Source organism: Neohortaea acidophila (assembly GCF_010093505.1).
Source record: "Neohortaea acidophila strain CBS 113389 unplaced genomic scaffold BDY17scaffold_7, whole genome shotgun sequence".
Classification (NCBI taxonomy): Eukaryota; Fungi; Ascomycota; class Dothideomycetes; order Mycosphaerellales; family Teratosphaeriaceae; genus Neohortaea; species Neohortaea acidophila.
In genome coordinates, this window is record NW_022985516.1 from 49,353 (window position 1) to 64,144 (window position 14,792).

A 14,792-nucleotide genomic window follows, 5' to 3' on the forward strand; every position below is an offset into this window, starting at 1 on the left:
GGGCGAGAAATCAACACACCTTCGCGACAGCAACACTGTCACCGAGGCGCTGGCCTCTCACACGGACGCTATGGAGTGCATCTGGGATGCTGCTCTCCTGAAGCGCCGCGATGAGCTCCCACCGGAGTTACTCCAAGTCATCGAGAACGCAGATCCAGCTCGATATCTTCAAAGCATCACCAAAACATCCCTGGATGCTCGATACACCTACACATTGCTCGCGCACTGCCGCGACATCTTTCCGCATGTCAGTGCAACGCTGCGCTCCCATGGCGATCTCGCTTCATCGATCGCCACTCTCGGTCGAGTGGTTCCTTTTGCGCCGCATCTGACCATCTACGCCACCCATCTGCTAGAGGCCGAGCAGTATGACTTTGATTCTTCTCGCGATGATGAGGAACACCTGCCGTACCTTCTGGGCCTCTTCCGCCTCTTTGCTTTCAACGACCAAGTCTTCCGCAATTTCACGCAGCCTCACAAGATCGCGAAATTGCTGCAAAGCCAATGTCGGCCAGTCGTCTACTTGTCGATACGCATCCTGCAGGTCTATCTAAACGGAGCAGATGCCTGGTTCGAAGATATGGTACGGCAGTACTTGGGTGCAGATTCAGAGGATACTGCCATCCTCGGCCAATGGGATGACAAGACGATTGACTATCGCTTTCTGACTCTGTGGGAGGAAGACCGATTCGCCAGAGTCTGCGCATTACTTAACACCGCACAGAACTCGCTATCCGCCGTGGATCATCAGAGTCGTCGAAAGCTCCCGGCAACGTGCTTCCATCCATCCATTGCATTGATTGCTGGCACACTTCTGCCCAGGTCATCCGTCGAACCTAGAAACACTTTCACAACTGAGCAGAAGCTCATCTCGACTCACACTACCGATCATAACCTTCGCATCCTTGCATCGGCCCTAAAAGACACCCAGCCTATTCTCGTGACCGGCCTCCCAGGATCTGGTAAAAGCTCGTTGGTGAGGCACATTGCGCAGACCCTCGGAAAAGATGACAGCATGGTGACGCTTCATCTCAACGAACAAAGTGATGCGAAACTACTCATCGGGATTTACACCACCGGTGACACCCCCGGCTCTTTCGTCTGGAGACCCGGCGTGCTCACCACCGCCGTGCAAGAGGGACGCTGGGTTTTGATTGAAGACTTGGATCGTGCACCACGAGAAATCATCGGCACGCTGCTGCCCCTGATCGAGAGTCGCCAACTACTCATCTCCAACACGAAGCAGACCATCTACGCTCACCCGGATTTCAAGATCATTGCCACTCTTCGCACCGCCATCAATCATCGGGGTGAAGAAACGGGGTCCCATTCTCATATGCTGGGCAGGCGACATTGGCAGAATGTGGCCATCAAAATGCCTTCTACTCCTGAACTCCGACAGATTGCTGCTCAGCTACACCCCTCTCTGGCTTCCCTCCTACCGCAGGTCGTGCGAGTATATGAGAGACTACAGTCTGCTGGACAGCGCGTTGCATTGGCCGGAGGAAATAAGACTGGGGTTCTGCGTTCTGTTTCTCCTCGAGACCTCTACAAATGGTGCCGACGAATCAACTCAATGATTCACCAGCGGACATCTTTCACCAGCACTGACATCGACGACATCTTCTTGTCTGCCATTGATTGCTTCGTCGGCGCTCTACCCGACAGTCCCGCCCGCAAAGGCATGACTGACGTCGTTGCCGAAGAACTACATATCGATCCCCAGCGAAGGGATTGTCTGCTACATGATCGGGAAGTCAACTATCAGAGCGGCAAACAAGGGGTCATAGTTGGTCGCTACCAGTTTTCGCACCAAATGGCGAGAGCTATACCTTCATCCACGTTCTCCATAAATCCACACACCGCGCGCATGCTTGAGCGAGTCGCTGCTGCTGTGACGAATCGCGAGCCCCTGCTGTTGATCGGAGAGACTGGTGTGGGGAAGACTACAGCTGTACAACATCTGGCGACCAATCTGGGCAAGAAGCTGGTTCCTTTCAACCTGTCACAGCAGAGCGAAGCGGGCGATCTTCTCGGTGGTTTCAAACCTGTCAGCGTCAGAAGTTTGATCGTCCCTCTGAAGGAGGACTTTGATGTGCTCTTCTCAGCCAGTTTCAGTCTCAGCAAGAACCAGCAGTTTCTCGGACTCTTGGGAAAACAAATGGCACGAGGCAACTGGACTGCAGTTTGCAAGATCTGGCGAGAGGCTTTCAAGATGGTCGAGCAGCATCGTCCCAAATCAGAGACGCGGCACGGTGCGAACCCAAGCAAGAAGCGGAGGATTGAATCGCGCGATATCGATTTTGCTGGCTGGGATACTTTCCGCGACAGAGTCTCAAGCATCGAGCAGCGGCTGAAAGGCGGCGACCAGGCGTTTGCCTTCTCTTTCGTCGAAGGCAACATCGTCAAGGCCGCTCGAAATGGCGATTGGGTCCTGCTCGACGAGATCAATCTCGCATCGCCAGACACTCTGGAGTCGATCGCAGACCTATTCGATTCTCAGTCGCCTTCTTTGCTCCTCGCAGAAGCTGGAAATGCGGAGCGTGTAGACGCCCATCCCGAGTTTCGCATCTTCGCAGCCATGAATCCAGCTACCGATGTCGGAAAGAAAGACTTACCACCAGGCATCCGCTCACGTTTCACCGAAATCTACGTGGAGAGTCCAGACAAAGATATCAAGAGCCTGCAGAGTATTGTGCGGTCATATCTTCGTCAGGAAGTGGCCGGTGATCAGGCTGTGGCACTCGACACAAGTGTACTGTATCAAGTGCTCATCAAGCTCGTCCAGCAGAACAAGATTGTTGATGGAGCCGGACAAATGCCGCACTTCAGCTTGAGGACACTCACCAGAACTCTGAGTTACGCGAAGGAGATTGCGCCGCTCTGTAGTCTACGACGAGCCTTGTACGAAGGGTTTCAGATGAGCTTCTTGACCTTGTTGGACGCCGAATCCGTTGCACTTGTCCAGCCATTGCTGGAGCAGCACTTGTTGGCGAAGCGCACAAACGTTCGTGCGGAGCTGCAGAGAAGTCTTCGAAAACCCGACGGCGATGCCCATCTTCAAGGCTTCCCCGGCAGCAAGCACTGGATGCGCCAGGGGGATCTGCCGGTAGAAGATCAACCTGACTACATTCTAACACCGTTCATACGCTCGAATCTCGAGAACTTGGTTCGAGCAACGAGCACTCGGAAGTTTCCCGTTCTGATCCAAGGGCCTACGTCCAGCGGCAAGACCAGTATGATTGAGTATCTGGCAAAGCGCACTGGCCACAGGTTCGTCCGAATCAACAATCACGAACACACCGATTTGCAGGAGTATCTCGGCACCTACATTTCCGACATCAATGGTCGCCTCCACTTTCAGGAAGGTCTTTTAGTCCAGGCGCTACGCCATGGACACTGGATCGTTCTCGACGAACTGAACTTGGCGCCCACTGATGTACTTGAGGCTCTCAACCGGCTGTTGGACGATAATCGAGAGCTTTTAATTCCAGAGACACAAGAAGTCGTACGACCGCACCACAACTTCATGCTGTTTGCAACTCAGAACCCAGCCGGTCTCTATGGTGGGCGAAAAATACTCTCACGGGCATTCCGGAATCGCTTCCTTGAACTTCATTTCGACGATATACCCATCGACGAGCTTCATGAAATCCTTCACCGCAGGACGCAGCTCCCCGAGTCACGATGCAGACGCATTGTGGCAGTCTACAAGGAGTTGTCCGCCCTTCGCCAGGAGAATCGCTTGTTTGAGCAGAAGAGCTTCGCAACGCTGCGTGATCTCTTCCGCTGGGCATGGCGACCCAACGATACCATTGAGCAGCTTGCTGCAAATGGCTTCATGCTGTTGGCGGAGCGCGTACGCAAGCCGATGGAGCGCCAAACGCTGAAAGAGGTCATTGAGAGGGTCATGAGCAAGAATGGACCACGCGTTGTCATCGACGAGGCTACTTTATACTCACGGAGTAGTGCGGAGGTCTCTCGATATGACAGCCAGGTGCGAGGCAGCGGCGTTGTGTGGACAAAGGCAATGCGGAGACTTTACGTGCTCGTTTCGAGAGCCGTTGCCAACAACGAGCCTGTACTGCTCGTGGGCGACACCGGAAGCGGGAAGACGACAGTCTGCCAGATGTTGGCTGACGCCTTTGGCAAAGAACTCAACACTGTAAATGCACACCAGAACACCGAGACGGGTGATTTGATCGGCTCCCAACGACCTGTGCGAGATCGGGCTGTCATTGAAGCAAATCTGCGGCATCAGCTACTCTCCATGCCGCTGCTACAGAACCTCGACACGGGTGGCGCTCACTCCACAGACGCCTTACTCCAAACCTACGACAACGCTGTCAATTCCCTCGCGCCAGCTCAGAGAGAAGCCCACTGTGCATCAGTTGAACATCTCGAAGTTCAAGCCTTGCGCATGCGGTTCAAATCACTCTTCGAATGGGCTGATGGCTCTCTGGTGCATGCGATGCGACATGCGACCTTTTTTCTGCTTGATGAAATCTCATTGGCAGACGATTCGGTTCTGGAGCGTATCAACAGCGTTCTCGAGCCCGGACGGTCGATATTGCTCGCCGAGAAAGGTAGCCTCGATTCGTATGTCACCGCGGCGACAGGCTTCCAGTTCTTTGCCACGATGAATCCGGGAGGAGACTATGGCAAGAAGGAGCTGTCGCCTGCTCTTCGGAATCGTTTTACCGAAATATGGGTGCCTGCTCTGGACGGGGCGGAAGACATCGAAGAAATTGTCAACGCCAAACTGGTCGACATCGCGAAAGGATACGGCCAGTCCATGGTGGCGTTTGCGCAATGGTTCAACAACCGCTACAATACGTCTGCGAGCTCTTCCATCTCCATTCGAGATGTCCTGGCTTGGGTCAGATTTGTGAACAAGTTTGCAAATGCAAATCTCGCAATGTCGCTTGTGCACGGTGCAGCGATGGTCTATCTGGACACTCTCGGAGCCAATCCGGCCGGCATGATGGCTTTATCACGCGGCAGCATCATGCAAGAGCGCGCGGCCTGCCTTGAACGGCTCTCTCAGCTGCTGGGGCTCGATTCTGGTGCAGTGTACTACCAGCCAGTGGAGATCGACTTCGCGCAAGATCAAGTCAACGTCGGTCCCTACTCCCTACCCCGAAGACCATCGGAAATGCATGCCGACTTGTCCTTCTCATTCCGACCTCTGACTACGCAAGTCAACCTCATGCGTGTCGTGAGAGCAATGCAAGTTTCCAAGCCAGTCTTGCTCGAAGGCAGTCCTGGCGTCGGCAAAACAGCTTTGGTCGCAGCTTTGGCGCAGGCGGTCTCTTGTCCATTGACAAGAATCAATCTTTCCGAGCAAACGGATCTTTTAGACCTCTTTGGCTCTGACGTGCCAGTAGAGGACGGTCAGCCCGGGACGTTTGCGTGGCGGGATGCTCCCTTCCTCCGTGCCATGAAGGCCGGTGAATGGGTGCTTTTGGACGAACTGAATCTCGCCTCCCAGTCTGTGCTGGAAGGGCTGAATGCTTGTCTGGACCACCGTGGTGAAGTCTTCGTGCCCGAGTTAGGACAGACCTTCACTCGCCATTCCGACTTTCGCGTATTTGCCGCACAGAATCCACACCACCAAGGCGGCGGCCGAAAGGGTCTTCCCGCATCGTTTGTGAATCGATTCACCGTCGTCTACGCAGACTCCTTTAGCTCCGATGATCTGATGCTCATCTGCAAACAGAGCCATGTGAACCTTGACGAAGGCCCTCTGCGACAAGCTGTCCAACTGATGGAGGCCCTCGAGGTTGAAGTCAACACCTCCAAGAAGATTGGAGCAGCTGGTGGGCCTTGGGAGTTCAACCTTCGCGACCTCAACAAGTTCCTCTCCTTGGTTTCAGCAGAACATGGTTTCCTCAAGGCTGGGTCTGCTCAGGATTTCGCGGGTCTGGTCTTTTCGCAGCGTTTTCGATCTCCTACCGATCAAAACGCCGTTCTCAGCCTCGTCTCGCATGTATTTCGGGGCGCTGAACACGTTTCAGATCTCTTCCCGAGCTTGTCTCCTCGCTTCCTACAGATCGGTCTCGCCGCTCTTCAAAGAAGTCCTCGCGAAGCGACCTTCCCGGAGTTGACCCCCGAAGCTTCCATTAGGGAACATGACTTGCGCACGCTGCAGTCGCTCATGATTTGTGTTCAACAAAACTGGCCGGTCATTCTGACAGGTCCTTCTGGATCTGGGAAGTCCGCGCTCGTCCATGATCTAGCCAGCCTGGTCGGAGCCTCGGTTGTGACGCTTGCAATGAATGCCGAGACCGATGCCATGGATCTTTTGGGTGGGTACGAGCAGGCGGATCCCCGGCGACACTCGATGGCTTCCCTTCAGCAGCTGCGTACCGAGCTCGTTGACGCAGTGAAGGACATGAAACATGCTGCACAACTTCCTGAGCTTCTTGAAGCGCTGATCACCCTCGATAGCGTGGCCTTGGGAGAGGTCGATGCCCGACGTCTCACAGATGTGCTGCATACGCTGGGTAACCTGGGTATGACTCACGCGCCCGCCATGCTACACGATGTTCTACTCGACTCCAATGCTCTCGACCAAGGGCGTTTTGAGTGGATCGACGGACTTCTGATCGAAGCTCTGGAACAAGGCAAGTGGCTCATCCTGGATAATGCTAACTTGTGTAGCTCATCGGTGCTCGATCGACTCAACTCGCTACTTGAACCACATGGCACGCTGGTGATGAGTGAGCACAACAATGCGGATGGCACTCCTGGGGTCATCCGCCCGCATCCCGACTTTCGCATCTTCATGCTGTTGGATCCTCAGTACGGCGAACTGTCGCGCGCCATGCGGAACAGAGCCATCGAGCTCTACGTGCTCGACTTCCCGGATAGTCTCATATCTCGTGATGGTGTCAGACTTCATTCGGAGTCTACGATTGCACGCTTCCGTCAAGCCAAACTACTACAGCCTATTGTCACGGAACAGCTTGTCGAGCCTGGCGCAGTCGTCAAGGTGTTTGACGATCATCTCGCCCTCCAAGATGCTGCGCTCATCGCAAGATTCAAGCAGCAGATCAGCATTGGGCTGTACCGATCAGAACCCAGTTATGTGAATGCTTTGTCAAGCGTGTCCGGGCGGATGCTGTCCCAACATACTAGCGAGCTCGCTAGCCTCTACAGGTCTCTTGTGGACCTTTCACAGGCGCCCACTGACTTCGTCTCTATCCAGGTCAGTCGAAACGCCTTCTTCCGTAAGTTTTGTCGTAAGCTGATGGTAAGGTTTCCTTTTAGACTCTGCACCCTCTCAACAATCAAGCTCTCGTACTCTGCTCCCCACAAGAGTCTCCCAGCGCCTGGTCATTGGCATTTGCTCACGAAGCCGATCTGCGAATAACTGCGATTCACACAGCCATGGTCTCCATGGAGAAGGATAAGAGAACTCTGGCGAGCTTGCGCCGCCTCGAGCAATCTGTTGGTCTGGCAGTCGGCGCTGCCAAATCACAGGCTTCGACTTCAAGTATCATGACTGTGATGAAGGTCGCATGTCGGGGTCTTAGCTTATGGCTGGAAAGCAGACCTGTCTTGCCTTGGCCATTGCTGATCACGGTAAGTGCTGCAGCTGGTATCCTGAAGAATTTGACGAGAGCTGACATTTCTACAGGCAAGAAGAATCGTCGGTGACCTATGTACTCTCTGTCATTTTGGTCTCGCGCTCATCGAGAGCGGCAGCATGAGTAGCTCGCAGTTCGTTTCTTTCCTGGTTGCAGGCCAGGCCTTGACACGCTCGATGTTGCCGCTGGACACTCACGAATCGCTATCGCTCGGTGTAAGGGAGATACAACAATCCTTGGCCGCCCTCGTCGCTACCATCCAGGGCGGAAAAGGCCGTGCTTGCATCGCCTTCTGGAACTCCTTCGCCTTGAATATCCCAACCACACGAGAACAGCTGGACGAGCTTCTCACGTTCGAAAGTGCTGTCAGTTCATTTGACAGAGCATCTCAACGATTGGACCAACCCCTCGATCATATGGCGGAGTTACGTCTTTTGACCGCCCGTGCACTGCAATCTGCTCCGGCGCACGGACGCGAACTCGTTCAACTTACGAGCAAGTTTGACAGCCTATCGTCGACCTCCCAGACCGCGGAATCAACGAAATCTGCTACGCCTCACTTCCACAGCGTCTATCGAAGCCTTTGCAATTTCTTTTCGGTCCTCATGCTGGACGAATCTGTCACCTTGCCTCCCATGGATCTTGCAAGACTGTCGCTGCTAGCATGTTCCTCTACCAAAGAAGGCATAGATCGGTATGCAGTCTCTGAGCGCACGTCCTGGGAAGCGCAGTTTGGACTATTAGCAGCCAGTACCGGCAGTGTCCTTGAGCCCGACAAAGGAGAGCACACCAACGTCCTGCAGTGTCTGGACACTACAGGTAATGTCAGCTTGGGCCGAATGGACCTGTTGAAGACGGAGCTCAACACTCTCGGTGCAACAGTTGCTTCCCAAGCACACCTCCTCCGAATGAACGAAACTGAACCCCTCGACATGTGCCTAGAACGCATGTTTGTGACGATGCTGAAGGCACTGTCTCAATCAGCAGGTGACGCCAGTCTCGAAGAGCTTGGCAGGCAGACTTTACAACTGCTCGCTAAAAGCGCGGATGACTCGACGACCACAACCACTACGGAGTCTCTGACGCAGCTGTCTCTCAATGTCAGCGACGATGTGGACGGCTGGCTTTCCGCCAGGTTCCAAGAAGTTGTTGCATATCTGGGCTTCGCGACTCACCATCCGGCACAGAATAATCCCAGTCAGTGCGCGAGAGCTTGGGCATCGCTGGCTTGCGCTGGTCTCCGACTCTATGTCTCGAAGATTGCATATGACCCTGCTATGGTGGAATCAGCTCAGCAGGAAATGCATCAGCAGCAGTCTCAAGATCTCTTCACAAGGCTCAACGCGTTCAATGCGTTCCGAGTCGCCTTAACTGGTACCAGCAAGCATCTCCGGGTGAAACTGTTGGCGAATGAGGTGCGTGCCTTGGGACCGGCTCCACGGACACGACAAGCATATCGGCCGGCGAAGTCCCAAATTGCAGAGCTCCAGCCGGATCTTGATGCGCTGACTCGTGCTCTCGAACCTGTTGTGCGTGGCTTGGAAGCACAGGACGACTTTCTCCCTCTGAGCCCAATTCTGTTGAACAACCTTGTCAATGTCAGAGGAAGGCTCTTGCATCAACACCGTGCATACGATGACTTCAAGCTACCTATTGTTGGGTTCATCGACTGTCTACTTACTGCTCACCGTCTCTCGATCGTCGCAAACGAAAGCCAACGGTCGCAAGCTGGTCCGCGAGTCTCTGCTCTGTTGCCATTCGTTGGCGGCAGTCTGGAAGCTTTTCTCGACGATGCTGTCTTTGTTGACGCTAATGCTTCCTCGAGAACGCAAGCTGAAGGGCTCTGCTGGACCCACTTGATTGCCTTACGCTCAAGAACTCGCCCCATGGTGGAGTGCTCCCAGCCACTTCGCACGGCCGTACAACAGCGCTTTCACGAATACTATACTCAGTGGAGGACGCAGTTGCAGGACGAACAGCGCGAAACAATGGCCAGATCCAGCCTGTACAAGTTCAAAGGCCAGAGCGACGATCAAGACCCCACGCAAGAAGATGTCGATGAATACTTCCCCGTGGGAGATGTCATGACGAACGAACAATCACCAAAGCAGGACGCATTACAGCCCGAGGACCTTGCATTCACAATCGCACAATTCCATCAGTCAGTGTTCTCTGACAAACCCGCCGATCAGTCCGAAGGTCTCCTTGCCTTGTTGCGACAGCTGCCCAAGGTTTACGCGCCGCCGCCGTCATGGAGCCAGAGCCAAGATATGATGGCCCCATTGATCCTCTTGATCAGCGATCAACGCGCTGCACTGCAGGAGAATGGCAATACTGCCTACGACATATATCGCAATGCGAATCCCTTGGAGGCCAGGAGACTGCTCGCAATCTTGGGCAAAGCAGTCAAAAGGTTCCAAAGCATCCACGAAGTATGGCCTGAGCACGCGACCCCTGTGGAGGTTGCAAGACTCTGCGAAGACCTTTCGAGTATCAGCCATTCTGCACCTCTCACCCGGTTCATGCCCAAGCTGGAGAAGCTGCACGGTACGATCTATGAATGGCAGAAGATTGCGAGTAGGGAGTACAGCGCCGCCGATATCTACGAAGAGCTGACCAATCTCCTCGTGAGCTGGCGTCAACTGGAGCTTTCGTCGTGGGCAGGACTCTTCGACCGAGAGAAAGCAGAGTGCGAACGATCTGCCGCTTCATGGTGGTACATCGCATATGAGGCCATCATCGTTGGCTCGATGAACGCCGACTCATCCCAGGATCTGACTCGACACGCAGGAGCGCTGCTCAACACACTTCGTGATTTCTTGACATCGTGTGCTTTGGGCGAGTTCTCTACAAGATTGCAGCTGCTTCGTGCATTTGGCTCTCATCTGAGAGCAGGTGCTATCGACCAGCCACCGCTAGGGAAGATCTACGAAGCCCTGATCAATGTGGTGAACTACTACGCGACTTTCGAGCATACCGTCAACGAAACGCTCTCAAAGAAGCAAAGCCAGTTGGAGAAAGAAGTCAAGGATATCATTCGACTCGCGAGCTGGAAAGACCGAAACATCGATGTCTTGAGACAGAGCGCACAGTCTTCTCACAAGCGTTTACTCCGGCTGGTCAAGAAGTATCGCGGGCTTCTCGCTCAGCCGGTTGAGCCCATCATCTACGGTGACTTTCCTGCACGAACTGCAGACCGAAGTGCATTGGGTGTAGAAGATTCCTGGAGACCCACGCGGACACCCCCTGACCTCGAGGCGTACCGCGACAACAAGGCTTTGGACAAACGACTTGTTCGACTTATCAATACCGGTCCCGCTCTCGATGCGCTCGTTCAGCGGGTGGATCAGATGCAACACCACTTTCAAGCACCCCAGAAGGTCAAAGCCTTTACCGACGATCTGACAGAGTCGATTGGAGAGCTACAACGTGCCACGCCTACAGTCTTGAAGGATGAGAACCAAGCACTCTTGAATCACTTGAAGACCCGGAAACGTCGATTGTTGGCGGACGTGTTGAAAGGCCTGCGCCAGATGGGTTTCCAGGCCACCATGAATCAGACGGCGGTGGCCGATCAATCGTCCACCGCTATTGTGCTTGCAGCCCTACCAACGTCAAATCACGACGTTGCCACTTCAAGCCACTCGGGTGTGCAGTACGAGTTCCACCGGTTCCTTCACGCCATACCGAAAGCTAGACAGAGTGCTGCCAAAGCCTCCCCGGATCTCACGAAGCAGGAGGTAGCAAGATGTTCGACACTCCTTGAGAGTATCCTCCAGCTGTCGGTCGAACAATACGGATCCTCGTTGAAAGGTACAAACCAGCTACATGAGCTGGACAAAGCAATGCGTCCATTACGTGCTCTCACAGTCGACAAAGCCTTGGTCGTGCAGCCGTTTGACAGTGCAAGAGCATCCGCACAGGCTGTCCAAGTTGCATTGATGGAGCCTGTTCTTCAAACCTCACTCAAGTTGCTGAGCCTACAGCAAGACTTGTCGGGCAAGGACTACTCTGAGCTTGCAGATCACCTTCGTCAAAGCCTTGTTCAACTCGCTGTCGTTCGATCTAGTATCGAGGAGTCGTCACATCTGGCTCCGAATCTGCGGAACGCCAACAATGAATCCCCGCAGGCACAGTTGAATGTTTTGCTACAAGACGTGAACGCAGCAGCGAGGCAAGCGACGTCGAAGCATCCCGAGATTCACATCATCACTGAGCAGCTGGCGAAGTGGCTCACCAAACACGACCTCACGGACACAGAGTCGCTGCAGGCTTTTGATCTCTCTCAGTGGACTGAAGGGATCACGTCAGCGTGTGATATCATGCTTTCTCGGACACAAGACATGTTCGCAAACCGTATCGATGAGGATCAAGAAAAGCCTGATGCGCGATGGTTGGTGGCGCAAAGCAGGATGCTGCAACAGCACCTCCAATCGCTTGATCTGGATTCTATGACAAATATGGTGGATGGCTTCATGTCGCAAATCACCAATCTCCAGCAAGGTCAAGACGCTGAGCTTTCGTCGATCCTGATCATCTGCCAAACACTTCGCCCGGTCCTCGATACGTACTACTTCACTGCTCGCAGGCTGCTTACGATCTCGAACGAGCTTTCGACACGAATCAGCCAGCTCGGATACCGGTTATCAACCTCGTTCATTCAAATAGCCACGCAAGGCTTCTGTACGCCTGCGGAGACTTCCGATGCTTCTACACAGAAAGGCGATGCAGTTGAAGCTGGAACGGGGTTGGGTGATGGTGAAGGGGCTGAGGACATTAGTAAGGATGTGGGGGATGATGAAGATCTGTCTGAGGCCGCGCAAGGGAAGAACGAAGCGGACAAAGATCGTGAACTTGAAGCGGAGAAGGATGCAGTTGATATGGCGGATGAAGAGATGGAAGGTGAATTGGATGATGGTGTGGCGGACAGTGAGATGGGAGAGGAAAGTGGGGACGATGATGTCGAAGACGATGCGAAACCTACGGAAGAAGCGGTGCAAGATGGAGATGATGCGTCATCCTTGCAAGATGAGAAGACGTGGGAGGGAGCCGCTGATGAGGACCAGAGTCAAAAGGACACCGACAAGGGAAAGAGCAGCAAACGTGAGGACGAACTTGCCGCAGCCAAGGGAGAGGGGGAAGAAAATAAGGAACAAGGCGACGACGGCGATGAAGCACCTGAAGAGGAGTCAGGCTCCGTCGGAGATGACATGGAGCAGCCATCGACGGACAACCTAGATGCTGAAGCTCGACAAGAAGAAGCGCTCGAGCTGCCGGACGACATGAACTTTGGTGGGGAAGCCGACTCTGTCAGCGGAGACGATTCCGACATGGACATGCTGGAAGACGAGCCACAGCCAGAGCCGGGCGAACAAGAGGCACCATTACCAGACGCCGATTCCGTGACGAACGACGAAGAAGATGCCGAGGTCAACCAAGACACCCAAGACGCTGCGGACGGTGATGTCCAGCCTGACGAATCTGGCGAACAAGACGGCAAAGAACAAGACAAAGACACTCTCATGGCCGATCTGGATGATTCTCAATCACCCACAGGAGGCGAGGAGTCTTCGCGCAAGGACGTCGGGCAGAGTGGAGAAAAGCAGACTGATTCCGATATGCGTGACGAAAACGCCGAAAAAGATGACTCCCTCCCACAAGACACTTCAAAAGACGCAGAGGGAGCAGAAGACAAGGGGGGTCGAAGCCAAGATCATTCAAAATCGGCGTCCGATACTCAACAACAGAGTGCGCATGATGAGGAGTCGACTCCATTCAAACAGCTTGGGGACGCTCTTCGAGAATGGTACCGCCAGCATCAAGCCATTCAGAGCGCGAAAGCTCCGCAGGAGGAAACGCAACTCGACAAGCAAAACATGGATATGGCGAATGCTGAGTTTCAACATTTGCCGGAAGATGACTCCAGCGCCGACGCGCAAGCTCTGGGCGCTGCGTCTGCCGCACAATCGATGCCCGTGGATGAAGACAAAGCTCTCCCAAAGACCGAAGACTCTGAACCCATGGAAGACAATTCTGGTCGTGATTTGGATCGTCAGTTCTACGAGAGCGACGATGAGACCACTCGAGAAGAAGATCCGGCGAAGTCTCTGCAGCAGAATCCTGCAGATATCGAGAATACCACAGCGTCTGAGGGACAAGAGACCGAAGAAGCTGACATGGAACCTCTCATGTCAGATTCTGAAGATGAGGAGCAACCACAATCGCCGTCTCCTCCATCCCCAGCAGCAGCCGACGTCACGGAAGAGGCCGAAATCGAAGATCCTCAACAAGCATGGGCACAGCACGAAGACAACACGCGCAACCTGGCCTTCACCTTGACCGAACATCTGCGTCTAATCTTACAGCCGACGCAGGCCACGAGACTCCGCGGCGACTTCCGCACAGGCAAAAGACTCAACATCAAACGCATCATCCCCTACATCGCCTCGTCGTACAAGCGAGACAAAATCTGGATGCGCCGCTCGGTCCCCAGCAAGCGCTCGTACCAGGTGATGCTAGCCATAGACGATTCCAAATCCATGGCAGAGAGTCAAAACCGGAACCTGGCATTCGACACCCTCGCTTTGATCTCCAAGAGCATGTCGATGCTGGAAGTTGGAGAGCTCAGCATCGTCGGCTTCGGCGAAGACGCCAAAGTCATCCACGACTTCAGCTCAACCTTCACCTCCGACGCGGGCGTGGAGACGCTCAAGCAATTCACGTTTGCGCAGGGCAAGACGAACGTGCGGCTTTTGCTCGAAACGTCGCTCGAACACTTCCGACAAGCGAGGATGAAGGCCACCAGCTCCTCGCAAGACCTCTGGCAGCTGCAGCTTATTATCTCCGACGGCATTTGTGAAGACCACCCCTCTATCCGCCAGCTTGTACGTCAAGCGCACGAAGAGCGCATCATGATTGTGTTCATCATCGTCGATGCACCACGAGACGACGATCACAAGGGTGAAGACGCAGCCGAGCAACAACGCCGATCGAAGCAAAGCGTGCTCGATTTGTCGACAGCAGAGTTCGTCAAGGACCAAGATTCGGGCGAAATGAAGCTAAAGATGGTCAAGTATCTCGACACGTTTCCCTTTCAATACTACCTGATTGTGCGCGAGGTGGAGGAGTTGCCCGGCGTGTTGGCTGCGGCTTTGAGGCAGTGGTTTGCGGAGGTGATGAGTACCGGTGGTTGATCGGTGT

General features: G+C 54.2%; 1 protein-coding gene across 1 annotated transcript; it reads left to right on the forward strand.

Moving 5' to 3' along the window:
- Positions 1-14: 14 nt before the first annotated feature.
- BDY17DRAFT_282105 (uncharacterized protein) lies at positions 15-14,785 on the forward strand (the record flags this gene model as incomplete). The annotated part of the gene is made up of 5 exons (XM_033732065.1): positions 15-7,210; positions 7,273-7,587; positions 7,643-8,682; positions 8,728-13,214; positions 13,839-14,785. Exons 1-5 carry the CDS (start codon positions 71-73, stop codon positions 14,783-14,785), a joined length of 13,929 nt encoding a protein of 4,642 aa, XP_033588173.1. The 5' UTR covers positions 15-70.
- Between the last annotated feature and the right edge of the window lie 7 nt (positions 14,786-14,792).